The sequence below is a fragment of the Bidens hawaiensis genome, unplaced genomic scaffold (assembly GCF_021521415.1).
Source record: "Bidens hawaiensis isolate Kalapana, Puna unplaced genomic scaffold, B.hawaiensis_p1.1 tig00021530_1, whole genome shotgun sequence".
In the NCBI taxonomy this organism is placed as follows: Eukaryota; Viridiplantae; Streptophyta; class Magnoliopsida; order Asterales; family Asteraceae; genus Bidens; species Bidens hawaiensis.
Genome location: NW_027493353.1, coordinates 228,681 through 250,000, shown reverse-complemented (window position 1 = coordinate 250,000; position 21,320 = coordinate 228,681). Strand labels below are relative to the sequence as shown.

The 21,320-nt window shown below is 33.6% G+C and overlaps 1 protein-coding gene and 2 pseudogenes across 2 annotated transcripts; all 3 read right to left on the bottom strand.

The window, feature by feature from the left end:
- Window positions 1–883, bottom strand: part of LOC143563817 (3-beta-hydroxylase-like) — a 7,687-nt pseudogene extending 6,804 nt beyond the window's left edge.
- A 5,814-nt stretch (window positions 884–6,697) lies between these two features.
- Window positions 6,698–9,502, bottom strand: LOC143563816 (cytochrome P450 71A26-like). Its single transcript, XM_077051273.1, has 2 exons — window positions 8,081–9,502; window positions 6,698–7,813 (listed from the first exon to the last, which is right to left on the bottom strand). Exons 1-2 carry the CDS (start codon window positions 8,492–8,494, stop codon window positions 7,703–7,705), a joined length of 525 nt encoding a protein of 174 aa, XP_076907388.1. The 5' UTR covers window positions 8,495–9,502; the 3' UTR covers window positions 6,698–7,702.
- A 9,401-nt stretch (window positions 9,503–18,903) lies between these two features.
- Window positions 18,904–21,229, bottom strand: LOC143563815 (cytochrome P450 Tp4149-like; annotated as a pseudogene). Its single transcript, XR_013140729.1, has 2 exons — window positions 20,271–21,229; window positions 18,904–20,044 (listed from the first exon to the last, which is right to left on the bottom strand). The product of XR_013140729.1 is annotated as a cytochrome P450 Tp4149-like (transcript).
- Window positions 21,230–21,320: the final 91 nt, after the last annotated feature.

Below are 21,320 nucleotides of genomic sequence, written 5' to 3'. Positions count from 1 at the left end.
ACCCGCTCAAAGGGTCACTATCTTGGGAGATTAGCCATCTCGAATCGGCTTCTATCATGTTCTCTCTTTGAAAATCTAACAAGATATCGACCTTCAACACCGTCCACATTCTTATTAGCATGTTCATCAAGCACAACTTCAAGAAACTCATCAAACTCTTTGGCAACTTTATCGGCTTTCCGATTTAATCCACTCAACCAATCCACCCACCATAGACTCATAGAGACGGAATATAACTCCCGACACTAAAACATCCCAACACTTCCATAAGCCTTTCTAACAAGTCCTTAAACTTCCTCCCTTCATAAGCCCTCCCCAAAGCCACCATACAAACCACATTATTAGTAAGTGTAATAAGCAACTCGCTCAAGTTAACGGTCGAGCCATTCGCTTTTCGAATCTTTTCCATCATAACAACCATCTCATCCTCTCTCACTTGATGATATGACTGAACCCTCTTGTTGCTTAAAAGGTGGAGTACTGCAATGCTCTTAGTCTGCCTCCAGTATCCTCCATATTGAGAAAATGCTATATCTTTGCATCCATAAAATACTCTATTAGGGATGTTTAAATGTGGTCTGCTGGAAAAGATTATATCATGGGTTTTCATGATGTATTTGGCTGCATCAACCGAAGAGGCTACAAGAACTGGCACCGTGCCAAGGTGAATCAACATGAGTGGACCACAGGTCTGAGCCATGGCTTGAAGGGCACGGTGTGGACTTGAGCCTAGTTGGAGAAGGTTTCCGATTAATGGTAACTTTGGTGGAGATGGTGGCAGGTTTTTGCGGGATTTTGATGAATAAAATGATGATTTTAGAAGAAGTAATTTGAGAATGAAGGGAAGAGAAGTAAAGAGAAAAAGTTATAGCGTGAAAGACATTTTGTTTTTTTAGATGTTTTTGTGAATCTAGAGAGGTTGTATATAAGGTATTGGCTCATATGGACTCAAGGATGCATGTTAAAATTGTTAATTTAACCCTTTTATTATTCAAAAGAAATCAAGTATCTTTTTTTAACATGTAAAACAAAACAACAACTCGGGTAATTAACTTAGTGGTAGAGGCTTATGTTTTTAACGAAAAGTCTCAGGTTCAAACTTGTGGAATAAAATTAGTTTAGACAAAAACAAAATGATATAGTTTAGGAAAAAAAGAAGCAAGAGAGTGACCTACAAGATTAATAATAACACATATAGGGTGAAGGAAGTGGTTGTGTAGGTTTCAAGTTGACGGTGTTATGAGTCGCAAGATGATTATCTAGTCGAGCGTAGTTTTCCAAAATGGGGATTGTGGGTAAAGTATTTACCAAAATGAGTTATTTCAAAACTATTTACCAAAATAGGTTGATTTTTAGTTATTTATTTTAAAAAAACTTAATATTCCTACTATTCTACCATCGTGACCACCGCCCATCCTCCCATCCTCCACCCTGAACTATGCCGAGTTTTCCGACCGCCACGGAAAGGCTCGCTGAACCTGATTTAAGCACTTATCCAAGTGTTGCCGTTAGAAGATGAAGAGTGTGGTCGTCTACTAATGTTTTAACGGTTAAATTTAATCCCACCCGAAGGCCGAATCTTGGCAGTGTCACGCTTGGTTTCCTTACACTTGGAAGAAAGAATCTACATCGGCGCATAATCCAAAATCTTTTTGAAAATTATTTTCAAATTTCATTATTATACTTCACGTTTAAGCCCATTTAGAATTGGGTGGTCTTCAATATGCTGTTAATGAAGTTCAAACAAAAAACGATGTGGAAATGTGAAAAATTAGCATATATTGGAAGAATTAAACATAGTTCAAAAAGGGGTTTTGATAACTGTGCAAATCAATGGAGGTGGAGTGATATTCAAATCGAAAAAAGAGCAGAGCAACCCCCCCCCCCCCCCCCCTTTTCATATTTTCTACAGGTGATGCCGGATAAGTTCTTAATTCAGGTCACGGGATTCTTGCATGGTGGCGGAAAACTGATCGGGCTTCTATATTGATGGCCGGAAAACTGGCCGGAGTTCATGGTGGGGGTGGTGGATTCCATTTTGTAGTAGTCATGATTAAGGAAATTAATTTTTATATTAAACAAGGAAAAACCTCACTTTGGTAAATAAGTTTGAAATAACCTATTTTGATAAATAATTTTCCCACAATCCCCATTTTGGTTAAAAAAATAGACATGTGACAAAATAGATATTCATAAGAACAAGCCATGTGACAAGTGATGAAGGGACCAAAAATTGTCGTAATATGGACATGACCTAAAGGAAGATGTGAGTTATTGTCTGTTTTCCTACATTTTTTTTTCAAACCTTTTGATTTTTTTGAAGGAAAAATTAGCAACAGTTGAAGAACTTGATCCTTCCATCAACCATGCATCCCAAATGGCTGATTTAGAGTTTAGAAGTTACAAGATGTAAGAAAGTTAAAACTTTATGATTTTATAAATCATAAGTTACAACTTTAAAATTTATAACTTATGACTTATATAAGTCATAAAGAAGTAATATAAGGAATCCCAAACATCTCCTTAGTATTAAATCCATGTTCGAATTCTTGATAAAATTGCTAATGGCACAATGAATTAATGAAATAAGGCAAGAAAGCTTTCAAGTCGAATAATAGAAATGCACAAAAGACGGTACATTATCATTTCTATATTTCTCGTGTAAAATCATTGTTGTAGGGATGAGTCGATACCATACCCGTATTTGTACTCGTACCTGTACTTGAAAGTACCCGTACCAAATTTTATGGTACGAGTACAAGTATGAGTACTTTAGGCACGATACTTGTCTTGGTACTGTTTTGTCCTTTTTTTAAAAATATCCACTAAACTTGGTATCGATACCACTACGGCACCGATAATTGGTTATCTATAATACCAAAACCGCAACACCACAACCAAAACATAATACCAAAACTAAAAAAATGTGGAGCCGCATGTTTGATGATGGCACATTTGATGGTGGCTGTTACTAGTTATTGACCGAAAGAAGCAGAGAAGAGAACTAGGGTTTGATTAGAACAATTATTGAGTCCTTAAAATTTTGATTATAAAAGGTTTTGAAAAGTTCGCTTGAAGCCTTTTAGGATATCCGAATAAAAACACGATTAGAGTTATGAGTTTTGGAGATCCCAATAAAAACTAATACATATTCCAAACGGGTACCGAGTACCCGTAACAACCATACCTGTACCCGAAAGTACCCCTGTCTAAAATCAGTAAACGTGTTGTTATTAAATGGACTCGTTTAGGAATCCGTTTAACCCACTTAATACAATCATCTAACCCATTTATGACCCAGTTAACATGTTTACATCTTGATTACAAACCGCCAAACTATTTGACTTGTTTAGACAAATGGGTAAAATGGGTTGTGTTCGAGTTACACTATTTCGTGAGTGTTCGGGTTGCGGTTGACGTCTTTACTACAAATTCGGTTTTTGAGTCTTTGAAAACCATTAGATTTCTTTTAAGTTCTTAACATTTGAGCCTGAAATTTATGGGCTGGAAAAAAAGTTGGAAAGAACTAATGAATTTAGGCCTAAATCGTTTTGTTGACTAATGATTAATTGATTATTATACATTTAGCAAAAATATTTGGGTTCCACTACTTATTAAATCCTTATAAATCACTTAACATTCAAAGCTAAACTATATATCTATAAACTCGGGCCGTCGGTATTTGTTTGGGTTCGGTTTCATGTATTGGTGCTGTTGTGGCAGGCAAGGCTCGCCAAGGAAGCGGAAGGTTCCAATCACGAGGACAAAAGGAAATGGCCGCTTCCGTTTATAAGAAGCATTTAATGTTAACCCGTTGCCTGATTGCTTATGTCCTCAAATACCCCCCCTCCAAACGGATTGTTATGTCCACAAGCGCACTTTAATATTTTTAAAACATATAATGTTTTAGTAAATTAGTTATATTCATATATATATATATATATATTTATATATATAGGGGTGAGTTGTTGTACAATAATGGCGTACATTATGTACGCGACCTTCCAGAGCGTTGGATTACAAAACACGAGGTGGCAATTTCGTAAATAACCCAAACTCGTTCATGATCAAATTTATCGATTACAAATCCATTCTGATCTAAATTCTGAACTCCCCACTCTATCTCATCCAATTTCTAAACCCTAATCAAAGCTTAAAGTATGAAATCTCTAAAGTAAAAAACTAAAATCAAAATAGAACGTTGTTGAAAATCAAGAATATTCAAAATTGATCAAAAATGATTATTTAATCAATCGAATTGATATGCAGGATTTAGATTCATCAATTGATTATGAAATTGCAGAAATAATATACTCAATTGAGCTCTGATTAGGGTTCAAAATATCACGTTTAAATGTTCTTAACAAAACTGAAGACACTATGTACATTTAATCGTTCTAACCAAAACGAGCACCTTTAAACGCTCAAGTTTAGAAGTTTAGAACAAAAAAGTTTAGAAGTTTAGGATTAAATCTTATACATTCAAGGTTAAACTAAAATGTACAGGCATAAAACCAAAAACATTCTAGCTTTATCTTAATACACTCAAGGTTAAAACCCACCACTCAAAACTCAAAATTGAACGATTGAAGCTTGGAATTGATGATTAATTGGAATTGTGTAACCAAAACGAACGCCTTTTAACATTCAAGCTTAGAAGTTCAGAATAAAAGTTTAGAAGTTTGGTACAATAAGTTTAGAAGTTTAGGCTTAAATTTTATACATTCAAGGTTAAACTAAACATACAGGCTTAGAACCTAAGACATTCAAGCTTAATCTTAACACATTCAAGGTTAAAACCCGCAACTCAAAACTCAAAATTGAACGACCGAAGCTTCAAATTGATGATTAATTGGATCAATTTCGAGGTTAATTGATCAATTAGGTTCATCAATTTCAATTTTATCAAAAGATAAACAAACCTGTGAACAATAAAAGGCGACGATGTATGATGACTGTGGATGGTGGTTTCGACGGTGGACGAAATAGTTGTACGATGACGGATTGCGGAATGGTGACGGTGAAGGTGGACCGAATCGATGGGAGCGATGGATCAAAGTTGATGAAATTTACAATATTGCCACCATGTGTTTTTTGAAATCGACGGTGTAGGAACTCCGTACGTGATGTACGATTAGGGATTATTGTATTGAATACTTTATCTATCTATCTATATATATATATTTGTGTATGTATATGTATGTGTGTGTAATGATCTTCAAAGTAGTGTAATTTCCAAGAGTAATTTTTAAATTATAAAGCAAGCACTAGAATTTAACGAGTATCACATTTTATTAGCAAATATACATATTGGTAAATTGACATTAGTTGTTTCACACATGTGGTTTAGTCGGTTTGATATTTTTCAAGTTTGGTTCATAATTTACGAGTTGACAAATTGATGGTGGTTTGAAATTTAAAAATGACATTTATCTATATAAAAGAGTAGTTTCCAAGTGCATAACCAATTGGACTATCCTCATTGACACATCATCATTTTTTATGGTAACATTGTAGCAATTGATAGTGTACACGACAAATTTTGATCATTTTCATTAAAGTTAACACAGACTGAAATGAGCCTTGTTACCCTAAAAATACCACGTTAGAACATCAATTGAGGAGTCCTACACACTCCTTGATCCATCTCTACGCAAACCCTCTCCTAATTACACTCTGAATAACCTTGGGATTACGGGGTTGTTTTACATTTTTCGTATATAATATTTTAATTTTTTTTAATTTTAATTTATTTGTTGTAAGGAAGTTAATAATACATATTTAAGATTTATGATAAAAGTGTTTTACAAATAAATGAGATGTTATAACACGTTTAAAAGCTATCTGGGTTGGGTGAGACCCATGCTTCTTAATTATAAACAATATATCTTTTTAAAAAATCAGATATTAAATTAATTTGTAGTATATCCCAATTTTATAGGATTTTCATATCAGATATTTTGGTGAAATTAATTTATAATTTAATGAGATGTTATAACCCGTTTGAGGGCTATCTGGGTTTGGTGATACCCATACCCGTGAATTCGGGTCAAATGCATGAGAAACCTTCATTTACAAATATAGCATTCTAGTGGCTTGAGAAATTTGAGGAGCAACCAGAGAGATTTTGAATGTTTCTTTTTTTTACAATACAAAGTTCGAAAAAAAGAAATATTATTTGTTCAAAAAAATAAACCTACACCCGCTATTTTTAAGGCCTATTTCTTTTTTTATCCCGAAATGATGAATTGAGCTCGTATAGGCATTTTATTCGGATATCCGTTTAATCCGAATAAAAAACATGTTTTTAGTGGTATTTTCCGGTTTAGTATATTTATCAGACTATTATTTGATGTTTAAACTTTAAATTTTTGTTAAGAGTAATTCGTATTTTCCGGTTTGTATGTTTATTGTGATTCTAAACTATTAAATGTTGGGAACAAATAAATAGGAAAATTTTTTAGGTTTATTTCGGATTATTCGGATAATTTCGGATTTTTCGGATATTTTAATTCGGATAGATTCGGATCGGATAGGAATATTCCTAATTTGGATCGGATCGGATTTCGGATAGGGTCCAAAAATTTTCAAATCCGAATAACCCGAACCGAATAACCCAAATAATCCGTTATCCGATCCGATGAACACCCCTAGTTGGCCGGTGTATGAAAACCAAATTCCTTTTAAATATTAAATAGGATGATATTCCCTTTTTGGGCAAACCAAGTATGGTAAGTTTTTAAATTATGAATTATTCAAGACCATAACCAAATGGAGGTATTATAAAGGATGAAGATTATGAATTGTTCAAGGATGAAGTAGTAAGTGAACCGGATGGGTGTGTGATGACTGAGATCAAAGATAAAGGTGATTAAACAAGCAACACACAGCCTAACTATTAGAAAAGAAGTGTGAGTGTGATTTATGACTACCAACCATGTAGCGGACCAATCATGAAAGCATGGAGTTCGAGGTTAAGCCTGGAGTTCAAAGCATGGATGATATAATCGTGAAGAATTTGAAGAAGTTGTTCACAAGATAAGCATTTCAGAAGAATGAAGACAAAAGGGTTTAAATAGATTAGTCATTAGAGCATTCACATGATCTCATCTCTGGATAATATTAAATTTCATGATAAATAAAACACCAATTTTATTACATTTCATGATAAATAAACACAACAATTTTATTTAAATTCAACAAGCTAGTTCACTTAAGAACAAGGAGTCGCGGAAACTAGCAAAGGACACTTCTTATGAACCGTAATACCATTGGTCTCACACATGTTGAAATCCTCTTCACCCACCAAAGCCAAATCGAACTTATACACCAAATTAGCCAAAACAAGCTCGTTAACAACCATAGCAAATTGAATACCCGGACGCCCACGTCTTCCAGCACCAAATGGTAATAGCTCGAAATGCAACCCTTTGTAATCGATAGGGCTTTCCAAGAACCTCTCTGGTTTGAACGCCTCAGGTTCTTCCCAGTTTGAAGGATCTCTTGCTATAGCCGATGCGTTAATCAACACTTGAGTGCCTGATTGGATGTCATATCCCTGTAGTTTGATGTCTTCGGTTGATTGACGAGGAACAAGCAGCGGAAGTGGAACGTGGAGTCGTAGGGCTTCTTTAAAGACGGCTTTTAGATAAGGCATTCTGTCTAAGTCGTCTTCCGTGATGAGTGATCTTCCTTGGCCTACTTAAAGTGCCTCTTGTTTCAGTTTTTTCATTACTTGTGGATGCCTTAGCAGCTCACACATTGTCCACTCTAGGCTTGTAAATGTAGTATCAGTTCCAGCAGTAAATAAGTCCTACATGAAACCATGAATCGGTAACAAGACACTGCATTCAAAATCCTTAAGATTTTAACCATGCATGTAGACACAATGCACAAGAAATTTTGGAAATTTTGGTCAGATGAATATTTTTTTTAGGATCATAACATGTGATGTGAGTATTAGAAATATGAGGGTCCCTAGACTCATCTTATTGTTTGATAAAAGCTGCCTAACACATATGTATATATTATGATATATATATAGATGTATAGTTTGGAAACTTAAAGAAAGACAAGTTACCACAATAATAGCCTTGATCATATCTCTTTCAAGACGAAAACCTCTCGTGTTCTCTCTTTGAAAATCTAACAAGATATCGACAAGATCTCGGCCATCAACACCGTCCACATTCTTATTAACATGTTCATCAAGCACAACTTCAAGAAACTCATCAAGCTCTTTGGCAACTTTATCGGCTTTCCGATTTAATCCACTCAACCAATCCACCCACCATAGCGACGGAATATAACTCCCGACACTAAAACATCCCAACAATTCCATAAGCCTTTCTAACAAGTCCTTAAACTTCCTTCCTTCATAAGCCCTCCCCAAAGCCACCCTACAAACCACATTATTAGTTAGTGTAATAAGCAACTCGCTCAAGTTAACGGTTGAGCCATTCGCTTTTCGAATCTTTTCCATCATAGCGACCATCTCATCCTCTCTCACTTGATGATATGACTGAACCCTCTTGTTGCTTAAAAGGCGGAGTACTGCAATGCTCTTAATCTGCCTCTAGTATTCTCCATATTGAGAAAATGCTATATCTTTGCATCCATAAAATACTCTATTAGGGATGTTTAAATGTGGTCTGCTGGAAAAGATTATATCATGGGTTTTCATGATGTCTTTGGCTGCATCAACCGAAGAGGCTACAAGAACTGGCACCGTGCCAAGGTGAATCAACATGAGTGGACCATAGGACTGAGCCATGGCTTGAAGAGCACGGTGTGGACTTGAGCCTAGTTGTAGAAGGTTTCCGATTAATGACAACTTTGGTGGAGATGGTGGCAGGTTTTTGCGGGATTTTGATGAATAAAATGATGCTTTTAGAAGAACTATTGTGAGAATGAAGGGAAGAGAAGTAAAGAGAAAAAGTTGTAGCGTGAAAGACATTTTGTTTTTTTAGATGTTTTTGTGAATCTAGAGAGGTTGTATATAAGGCATTGGCTCATATGGACTCAAGGATGCATGTTAAAATTGTTAATTTAACCCTCTTATTGTTCAAAAGAAATCAAGTATCTTTTTTTAACATGTACAAGCAAACAACAAATCGGGTAATTAACTTAGTGGTAGAGGCTTATGTCTTTTAACGAAAAGTCTCAGGTTCAAACATGTGGCATAAAATTAGTTTAGACAAAAACAAAATGATATAGTTTAGGAAAAAAAAGAAGCAAGAGAGTGACCTACAAGATTAATAATAACACATATAGTACAAATATAATAACAGAAAACGAAATTCACAGGTAACAAAATAGATATTCATAAGAACAAGACATGTGACAAGTGATGAAAGTGACAAAAAAATGTTGTAGTAAGGACATGGCATAAAGAAAGATGTGAGTTATTGTCTGTTTTCCTACATTTTTTTCAAACCTTTTGAATTTTTTGAAGGAAAAATTAGCAACAGTTGAAGAACTTGATCCTTCCATCAACCATGCATCCCAAATGGCTGATTTAGAGTTTAGAAGTTACAAGATGTGAGAAAGTTAAAACTTTATGAGTTTATAAATCATAAGTTACAACTTTAAAATTTATAACTTATGACTTATATAAGTCATAAGGAGGTAAAATAAGGAATCCCAAACATCTCCTTAGTATTTTCATAAGAAAACTCCATGTTTGAATTCTTGATAAAATTGCTAATGGCACAATGAATTAATGAAAGGAGGCAAGAAAGCTTTCAAGTCGGATAATAGAAATGCACAAAATACGATACATTATCATTTCTATATTTCTCGTGTAAAATCATTGTTGTAGGATGAGATCGGTACCATACTCGTATTTGTACTCGTACATGTACTTGAAAGTACCCGTACCAAATTTTATGGTACAGGTACAAGTATGAGTACTTTAGGAACGAAACTCGTCTTGGTACTGTTTTGTCCCTTTTTTAAAAAATATCCACTAAACCTGGTATCGATACCGGTACGGCACCGATAATTGGTTATCTATAATACCAAACCGTAACACCACAACAAAAACATAATACCAAAACTAAAAAAATGTGGAGCCGCTTGTTTGATGGTGGCACATTTGATGGTGGCTATTACTAGTTATTGACCGAAAGAAGCAGAGAAGAGAACTAGGGTTTGATTAGAACTATAATTGAGTCCTTAATATTTTGATTATAAAAGGTTTTGAAAAGTTCGCTTGAAGCCTTTTAGGATATCCGAATAAAAACACGATTAGAGTTATGAGTTTTGGAGATCCCAATAAAAACCAAAACATATTCCAAACGGGTACCGAGTACCCGTAATACCCGTAACTGTACCCGAAAGTACCCATACCTAAAATCAGTAAACATGTTGTTATTAAATGGGCTCGTTTAGGAATCCGTTTAACCCACTTAATACAATCATCTAACCCGTTTATGACCCAGTTAACATGTTTACATCTTGATTACAAACCGCCAAACTGTTTGACTTGTTTATACAAATGGTAAAATGGGTTGTGTTCGAGTTACACTATTTCCAGAGTGTTCGGGTTGCGGTTGACGTCTTTACTAAAAATTCGGTTTTTTGAGTCTTTGAAAACCATTAGATTTCTTATAAGTTCTTAACATTTGAGCTTGAAATTTATGGGCTGGAAAAGAAGTTAGCAAGAACTAATGAATTTAGGCCTAAATCCCTTTGTTGACTAATGATTAATTGATTATTATACATTTAGCAAAAATATTTGGGTTCGACTACTTATTAAATCCTTATAAATCACGTAACATTCAATGCTAAAAATATATATCTATAAACTCGGCCCGTCGGTATTTGTTTGGGTTCGGCTTCATGTATTGGTGTTGTTGTGGCAGGCAAGGCTCGCCAAGGAAGCGGAAGGTTCCAATCACGAGGACAAAAGGAAATAACTGCTTCCGTTTATAAGAAGCATTTAAATTTAACCCGTTGCCCGATTGCTTATGTCCTCAAATAGCCCCCCTCCCCAAAACGGATTGTTCTGTCCACAAGCGCACTTTAATATTTTTTATACATATTATGTTTTAGTAAATTAGTTATATTCATATATATATATATATATATATATATATATATATATATATATATATATATATACGTACCTACATACATACATATGCACCTACACAATGCATCTACACATAAGGAAGGGAGTGAAATTAGGGATTAATGGAGTTATACCTTCACTTCTCGCACTTCTCGCTGTAAAAAAACTTTTGAAATAATCCAATACCTATATATATAGGGGTGGGTTTTTGTACAATAATGACTTATCGTACATTACGTACGCGGCCTTCCAGAGCGTTGGATTACAAAACACGAGGTGACAATTTCGTAAATAACCCAAACTCGTTCATGATCAATTTATCGATTACAAATCCATTCTGATCTAAATTCTGAACTCCCCGCTCTATCTCATCCATTTCTAAACCCTAATCAGAGCTTAAAGTATGAAATCTCTTAAGTAAAAAAGGAAAATCAAAATAGAACGTCGTTGAAAATCAAGAATCTTCAAAATTGATCAAAAATGATTATTTAATCAATCGAATTGATATGCAGGATTTACATTCATCAATTGATTATGAAATTGCAGAAATAATATACTCAATTGAGCTCTGATTAGGGTTCAAATATTACGTTTAAATGTTCTGAACAAAACTGAAGAAACTATGTACATTTAATCATTCTAACCAAAACGAGCACCTTTAATCGTTCAAGTTGAAGTTTAAAACAAAAGTTTAGAAGTTTAGGCTTAAATATTATACATTCAAGGTTAAACTAAAATGTACATGCTTAAAACCTAAAACATTCAAGCTTAATCTTAGTACACTCAAGGTTAAAACCCACCACTCAAAACTCAAAATTGAACGATTGAAGCTTTAAATTGATGATTAATTGGAATTGTGTAACTAAAACGAACACCTTTAAACATTCAAGCTTAGAAGTTCAGAATAAAAGTTTAGAAGTTTAGTACAATAAGTTTAGAAGTTCAGGCTTAAATTTTATACATTCAAGGTTAAACTAAACATACAGGCTTAGAATCTAAAACGTTCAAGCTTAATCTTAATACATTCAAGGTTAAAACCCGCCACTCAAAACACAAAATTGAACGGCTGAAGCTTCAAATTGATGATTAATTGGATCAATTTTGAGGTTAATTGATCAATTAGGTTCATCAATTTATCAAAAGATAAACAAACATGTCAACAATAAAAGACGAAGATGTATGATGACTGTGGATGGTGGCTTCGACCGTGGACGAAATCGTTGTACGATGACAGATTGCTGAATGGTGACGGTGAAGGTGGACCGAAACGATGGGAGTGATGGATCAGATTTGATGAAATTTACAATATTTCCACCACGCGTTTTTTGAAATCGACGGTGTAGGAACTCCGTACGTAATTTACGATTAGGGATTATTGTATTGAATCCTTTATCTATCTATATATATACATTTGCGTGTGTATGTGTATGTATGTGTGTAATGATATTCAAAGTAGTGTAATTTCCAAAAGTAATTTTTAAATTATAAAGAAAGCACTAGAATTTAACGAGTATCACACGTTATTAATTAGCAAATATACATATTTGTAAATTGACATTAGTTGCTTCACACATGTGGTTTAGTCGGTTTGATATTTTTCAAGTTTGGTTCATAATTTACGAGTGTTGACAAATTGGTGGTGGTTTGAAATTTAAAATCGACACTTATCAATATAAAAGAGTAGTTTCTAAGTGCATAACCAATTGGACTATCCTCATTGACACACCATCATTTTATATGATAACATCGTAGCAAGTGACAGTGTACACGACAAATTTAGATCATTTTCATTAAAGTTAACACGGACTGAAATGAGCCTTGTTACCCTATAAATACCACGTTAGAACATCAATTGAGGAGTCCTACACACTCCTTAATCTATCTCTACGCAAACCCTCTCCTAATTACACTCTGAATAACCCTGGGATTACGGGGTTGTTTTAGATTTTTCGTATATAATATTTTAATATTATTTTAATTTTAATTTATTTGTTGCAAGAAAGTTAATAATATATACTTAAGGTTTTATGATAAAAGTGTTCTACAAATAAATTGGTTGTTATAACACGTTTAAAAGCTATCTGGGTTGGGTAAGACCCATGCTTCTTAATTATAAACAGTATATCTTTTTTAAAAAATAATATATCAATTAATTTGAATTTTATAGGATTTTCATATCAAATATTTGGTGAGATTAATTTATAATTTAATGAGATGTTTTAACCCGCTTAAGGGCTATCTGGCTTTGGTGAGACCCATACCCCTGAATTCGGGTCAAATGCATGAGAAGCCTCCATTTACAAATAAAGCAATGTGGTGGCTTGAGAGAATTTGAGGAGCAACCAGAGAGCTTTTAAATATTTCTTTTTTTTACAATACAAAGTTCGAAGAAAAAAATATATTATTTTTTCAAAAAAATAAACTGCACACGCTATTTTTAAGGCCTATTTCTTTTTTTATCCCGAAATGATGAATTGAGTTCGTATAGGCATTTTAGACGTTGCTATTGAAATAGCCATTCTGGCTATATTTTCTATTACTCCACCCATTTCATAAAGGATTCGACCTGGTTTAACACAGCTACCCAATATTCGGGAGAGCCTTTATCTGAACCCATACGTGTTTCTGCGGGTCTTACTGTAACTGGTTTATCTGGAAATATACAGACCCATATTTTTCCACCGTGACGTGCACTTCGTGTCATTTCTCGTCGACCTGCTTCTATTTGTCTAGATGTGATCCAAGCGGGTTCAAGTGCCTGAAGAGTTTATTTACCAAAACAAATAGTATTACCTCGACAACACATTCCCTTCATTCTTCCTCTATGTTGTTTACAAAATCTGATTCTTTTGGGGTTATAGTTTATGGTTTTTTTTAATTCCATCTCTACTACATAACCGGACGTGAGAGTTTCTTCTCATCCAGCTCCTCGCGAATAAATCAATTCAAATTCAAGATTTTGAATTCAATTCTTACAGAAAATAATTTGAATTCAGTTTAATAAGTAATATACTTAATCTAGATCAAATATATTATTAATTTGTATATCGTTTTCTTATCGATAACTAAATCTAAATATATTTAATAACTGTTTTTTCTTTTATTTATTTATTTTAGAATGTTTTATAATGTTAAAACAAAGCTTTCTTTTGTTTTACTCTTTATCGTATTGGATTGACCCAATTTTAGCAATCCAAGAAAATTATGTTTTCGCGGGAGAATATTTACTCTTTCCATTTCTATTTCAGTTCTCTCATTAGTTCATGATTTTTCCGAATAGATGAATTGGTCTCTGTTCGGTTCCACCATCCTGATCAATGAATCATTCGAATTCATTTTCACTAAAATTTTGAATTCACAGGTTCCATCGTTCACATCGCTTCTTAATTAATTGTTAGGTTTGAATTCTACAATGGAGCTATTATTTTTTGAGTCAATAATAAGATGTTATAACTCGTTTAAAAGCTATGGGTTTGGTGAGATCCATGACCCGCTTATTTTTTTTTTGTAGCAAAATTGTTTCTTAATTTAAATATATATCCCTATTTTATAGAATTTTCAAATCAAATATCTGGTGAGATAAATTTTTAATATAATGAGATGTTATAACCCGTTTAAGGTTATATGGGTTTGGTGAGACCTATACCCGTGAATTCGGGTCAAATGTATGAGAAGTCTTCATATACAAATAAACCAATCAGGTGGCTTGAGAGAATGTAAGAAGCAACCAGAGTGCTTTTAAGGGTTTAGTTTAAATTAAGATTAAGATTCTTAGTTCTATAGTTTTTTGTTTTCTTTCATTTTTTTTGCATTCAACATGTATTGTAATTTATTTACATCTTCATATGTTGTTTTACATTATTCGTTTATAATATTTATATATTTTTTTGAGTTTTAATTTTATTTATTGTAAGAAAGTTAATAATATACTTAGGATTTGATGATAAATGGGTTTCATAAATAAATGAGATGTTATACCGGTTTAAAAGCTATCAGGGTTTAGTGAGACCCATGACCACTAATTTTTTTTTGTATAATAAAATTGTTTCTTAATTATAAATAATATTTTTTTTTTAAAATGGATATTAATTTTTAGTATATCCCTATTTTATAGGATTTTCATATTAAATATTTAATAAGATTAATTTATAATATAATGGGATCTTATAACCCGTTTAAGGGCTATTTGGATTTGATGAGACCCATACCCATGAATTCGGGTCAAATGCATGAGAAGCCTTTATTTAAAAATAAAGCAATCTGATGGCTTGAGAGAATTTAGGGAACTTTGTATTACGTGGGTTGTTTTATATTGTTTGTTCAAATATTTATTTATTTTTTGAATTTATATTTTTTATTGTATGAAAGTTAATAATATACTTATAGTTTGAAATTGTTTCACAAGTAAATGAGATGTTATAACCTAGTTTAAAAGCTATATGGTTTTGATGAGACTCAAGACCCGTTTATTTTTTTTACTATAAAATTGGTTTTTTTAATTATAAATAATATTTTTGAAAGTTAATAATATACTTATGGTTTGATGAGACCCAAGACCCGTTTATTTTTTACTATAAAATTGGTTTTTCAATTTAAATAATATATGTATATATATCTTTTTTAAAATAAATAAGATATTAATTTTTAGTATATCCTATTTTATAAGATTTTTACATCAATAATTTGGTAAGAATAATTTTTAATATAATGAGATGTTATAACCGGTTTAAGGAATATCTAGGTTTGGTAAGACCCATACCCGTGAATTCGGGTCAAATGCATGAGAAACCTCCATTTAAAAATCAAGAAAATATGGTGACTCCAAAAAAGGGGAGCGACTACATCGCGACATGTAGGATTTTTATATCTTCGTTTATATTATATATATATATATATACACACTAGTTTGATCCTCCCGTGTTACGAGAGTTTATTTAAAGTTTTGTTTTTAATCGCTTTTTATTTTAATTTTTAACGTAGTTTTGTTTTAATTTCATACATATATATTAGTTTGTTATTATAATTTTCAACGTTTGGGTTTTATCAGTTGAGATGTTTAGGTTTTTAGTTTTTTAACGAACAAACATACACGAACAGGCGCATGTTAGGTTTTTTAAATGTACAAACATGAACACAAATATTTGTCTAATGAAAAAAGGGGCGTTGATGTAATTATTGATGGCGGGTAATATCAAAAGTTAACCAACGATGGAGATGATAGACGGGCAACGGAGAACATGCAAAACAGATAAAGTAAATTAGGGTTTGACGATGAAAGTGTTTATCAATAATTGAGATCTTATAACCCATTTGAAGACTATTAGAGTTTGGTAAGACCCATAACCCGTGAAAATTATTCTTTGATGATTGAGGGGTTATTCATAAATAAATGAGATGTTATAACCCGTTTAAGGGTTATCCGTGTTTGGTGAGACCCATGACCCGCAAAAATTATTGTTTAATTATGAAATAGTTTTACAAATAAATGAGATGTTATAACCCATTTAAAGACTATCCGGGTTTGGTGAGACCCATACCCGCGAATTCGGGTCAAATGCATGAGAAACCTTCATTTATAAATCAAGCAATCTGGTGGCTCTAGCGATGGGGGAACAACCAGAGAGCGGCACCTATGATTTTATGGTAGGTAATTATATAGATAGTTATATATATATATATATATATATATATATAGGGTCAAGTTATTCTACAAAAGGGAATGAAAATGGGAAGGATGTGAAGGATTTCTAGCCACACAAAAAAACCCATCAAAAAAATTTAAAAATAAATAATTAAAAAAATAATAACTCAAAATATAACAAATATACGAAAAAAGTAAAAACAAAAATGTTTCCACTGTCTTTCTCGTTCTCAATAAAAAAACCAAGGTTGCAAAAGTCGTTAGGCGCTCTCAGGGCGGTCGACTAGGGAGTTGTGCGTACTCGGTCTAGGCGGGGCGTACTCAGAGAGTACTCGGACATGGTATTTTTATAAAGAAATTCATTTTTAGAGATTATATATATGTCAAATATCAAAAGTTTACTAAATATTTTACAAAATACACACGAAAAATACAAAAACAATCAATAACACATACATATTTGTTCAAGAACAATTCTCAATTGATGAAAGGCACACCTCAATTGAACTTAAATAAGAGGTTTGCGAGTTTAGAAGTTCGAATCGGATAATAATAATGTTGGTTGCCAGTTTAGAACTTCGAATCGGATGATAATAATGGTGGTTGCGAGTTTAGAACAGAACTTAGGTTGCGTTTTAGCGTGAAAAAGAAAAAAAGTAGTGGTGGGCTCTTGGAGAAATTGAGTTTTTTTTAATAAAAGTCAAAATTTTGTTAAGACAGAATTTGACCGCCTAGGTCGAGTAGATCCGCCTAGGTCCGAGTTGGACCGCCTAGGTCCGAGTTGGACCGCCTAGGTCCGATTCCGAGCTTTTTGACCTTGGAGAAAAAAAGCGGTGCAGTGAAGTGCCGAGGAGTGCCTAGGAGCCGAGTACTCGGCCGCGTAGGCCGAGTTTTACAACACTGAAAAAAACACAATGGTAAGTGAAAAAGTCGTTGTGTCTTTTTGTTTATCATTGTGTTTTATACTTACTTTCGTCATAGATTGTGTCTTTTTTCCTTAACATTGTATCTTTTTTCTTTATATTGTGTTATATTACTTAACATTATATTATATTTTGTTCGACATTGTGTAATATTTTGCGATCTATTGTGTCTTTTTTTAGTTATAATTGTGTCTTTTGTTCATTTTCGTCATTGTGTCTTTGATCACACCATTGTGTCTTTTCGTCAGATTTTTTTTTGTTTTTTTTATATATATTTTTTAACGAGGCTGATGACGTAAACATTTTTAGTTTTTTTCGTTTTTTATTTATATTTTAAGTTATGATTTTTTTATTATTATTTTTAATTTATTTTTAAGGGCTTTTCTTGTATGGTAAAAAAATCTTTCTCACACTTCTCATTTTCGTCTCGCTTTGTATTCTAACTTTACCTTTAATATATATATATATATATATATTATAGATTATAGATATAGATAATAAACAAAGATATTATATATATATTTGGTATCATCTAATTAGTCAGTGGCGAAGCTTGGACATACACGTCGAGGGGGCCGGGCTCAATATTTATTAAAAAAAACCATAAATTAGAGGGGGCGGACTCAAATTTCAGTTGGAAAAGGGTAAATTTACACTATGTATAAAAATTTTCGGCCGAAAAAGGATAAATTTACACTACCGAGCAAAAAAATGGAGTGGCCGAGCTCAAAATTTTGGTCGGAAACGGATAAATTTACACTATGCATACAAATTTTCAGCTGAAAAATGATAAATTTACACTACCTAGCGAAAAACGGAGAGGGCCGAACTCAAAATTTCGGTCAGAAACGGGTAAATTTATACAATGTATAAAACTTTTCGACTGTAAAAGAATAAATATACACTACCGAGCCAAAAAACGGAGGGGGCCGGGGCCACCCCTGGCCCAACAAGCCTACGCCCCTGTAATCAGCCCCAGAAGTTCTTAAAAGGTCAAGATATAAATGTAATACAGATACTTGAATAACAAAATGTTCAAAGTAAAGTATCAAAAGTTCAAATATAAAAATGTTCATAACATGAAAACCGAAAGTTAAAAAAGTAATAAATAATAAAAGGTTCAAAGAGATGTTGCCAACTTAAAGAGGCAAAGGCCTTGGAACTAGAAATGCAAATGTTGCACTGTGTCTGGAAAACGGGTTTACACATAAGAAACAAGAACTTTTAATAATATGGTTTAGGTTTTACACACCCTGTATGATTTGTAAAGTGCATCTAACACATTATATAAACTAGTAAAGAACAATAAATATACAATTTTATTGTCTTTTTCTTCAGTTGGCCGGTGTATGAAAACCAGATTCCTTTTAAATATTAAATAGGATGATATTCCTTTTTTGGGCAAACCAAGTATGGCAAGTTTTTAAATTATGAATTATTCAAGACAATAACCAAATGGAGGTATTATAAAGGATGAAGATTATGAATTGTTCAAGGATAAAATAGTAAGTGAACCGGATGGGTGTGTGATGACTGAGACCAAAAATAAAGGTGATTAAACAAGCAACACAAAGCCTAACTATAAGAAATTAAGTGTGAGTGTGATTAACGACTACCTACCTTGTTGCGGACCAATCATGAAAGCATGGTGTTCGAGGTTAAGCCTGGAGATCAAAGCATGGATATGATATAATCGTGAAGAATTTGAAGAAGTTGTTCACAAGATAAGCATTTCAGAAGAATGAAGACAAAAGGGTTTAAATGAATTAGTCATTAGAGCATTCACATGATCACTCTGGATATTATTAAATTTCATGATAAATAAAACACCATTTTATTGAAATTCAACAAGCTAGTTCACTTAAGAACAAGGAGTTGCGGAAACTAGTAAAGGACACTTCTTATGAACCGTAATACCATTGGTCTCACACATGTTGAAATCCTCTTCACCCACCAAAGCCAAATCAAACTTATACACCAAATTAGCCAAAATAAGCTCGTTAACAACCATAGCAAATTGAACACCCGGACACCCACGTCTTCTAGCACCAAATGGTAATAGCTCGAAATGCAACCCTTTGTAATCGATAGGGCTTTTCAAGAACCTCTCTGGTTTGAACGCCTCGGGTTCTTCCCAGTTTGAAGGATCTCTTGCTATAGCCGATGCGTTAATCAACACTTGAGTGCCAGATTGAATGTGGTATCCCTGTAGTTTGATGTCTTCGGTTGATTGGTGAGGAACAAGCAGTGGAAGTGGAACGTGGAGACGTAAAGCTTCTTTACAAACGGCTTTTAGATAAGGCATTCTGTCTAAGTCGTCTTCATTACTCGTGGATGCCTTAGCAGCTCGCACATTGTCCACTCTAGGCTTGTAAATGTAGTATCAGTTCCAGCAGTAAATAAGTCCTACATTCAAAATCCTTAAGATTTTAACCATGCATATAGACACAATTCAAAAGAAATTTTGGAAATTTTGGTCAGATGAATATATTTTAGGATCATAACATGTGAGTATTAGAAATATGAGGGTCCCTAGACTCATCTTATTGTTTGATACAAGCGGCCCTAACACATATGTATATATCATGACATATAGATGTATAGTTTGGAAACTTAAAGAAAGACAAGTTACCACAATAATAGCCTTGATCATATCTCTTTCAAGACGAAAACCTCTCGTGTTCTCTCTTTGAAAATCTAACAAGATCTCAACCTTCAACACCGTCCACGTTCTTATTAACATGTTCGTCAAGAACACCTTCAAGAAACTCATCAAACTCTTTGGCAACTTTATTGGCTTTCCGATTTAATCCACTCAACCAATCCACCCACCATAGCGACGGAATATAACTCCCGACACTAAAACATCCCAACAATTCCATAAGCCTTTCTAACAAGTCCTTAAACTTTCTCCCTTCATAAGCCCTCCCCAAAGCCACCCTACAAACCACATTATTAGTAAGTGTAATAAGCAACTCGCTCAAGTTAACGGTCGAGCCATTTGCATTTCGAATCTTTTCCATCATAACAACCATCTCAGCCTCCCTCACTTGATGATATGACTGAACCCTCTTGTTGCTTAAAAGGTGGAGACTGCAATGCTCTTAATCTGCCTCCAATAGTCTCCATATTGAGAAAAGGCTATATCTTTGCATGCATAAAATATTCTATTAGGGATGTTCAAATGTGGTCTGCTTGAAAAGATTATATCATGGGTTTTCATGATGTCTTTGGCTGCATCAACCGAAGATGCTACGAGTACCGGCACCGTGCCAAGGTGAATCAACATGAGTGGACCATAGGTTTGAGCCATGGCCTGAAGGGCACGGTGTGGGCTTGAGCCTAGTTGGTGTAGGTTTCCGATTAATGGTAACTTTGGGGGAGATGGTGGAAGGTTTTTTTGGGATTTAGACGAGCGAGAATATGTTTTTAAAAAAAGTATTGCGAGAATGAAGGGAAGAGAATAAAAGAGAAACGCTTGTAGTGTGAGAGACATTTTGTGTTTTGATGTTCTTTGTGAATCTAGAGAGATTGTATATATAAGACATGCATTGGCTCATGTGGACTCAAGGATGCATGTTAAAATTGTTAATTTAACCTTTTTATTATTCAAAAGAAATTAATCAGGAATCTTTTTAACATGTACGTACAGTCACAAAAACAGGACCAATAAGATATCCAC

Coding starts and splice junctions, on each gene's coding strand:
- LOC143563816 (XM_077051273.1), bottom strand. CDS start 8,494: ATGGTCGCTATGATGGAAAAGATTCGAAAAGCGAATGGCTCAACCGTT. Junction 7,814..8,080: donor TGATCAAGGCTATTATTGTG/GTAACTTGTCTT, acceptor GGTTTCATGTAG/GACTTATTTACTGCTGGAAC.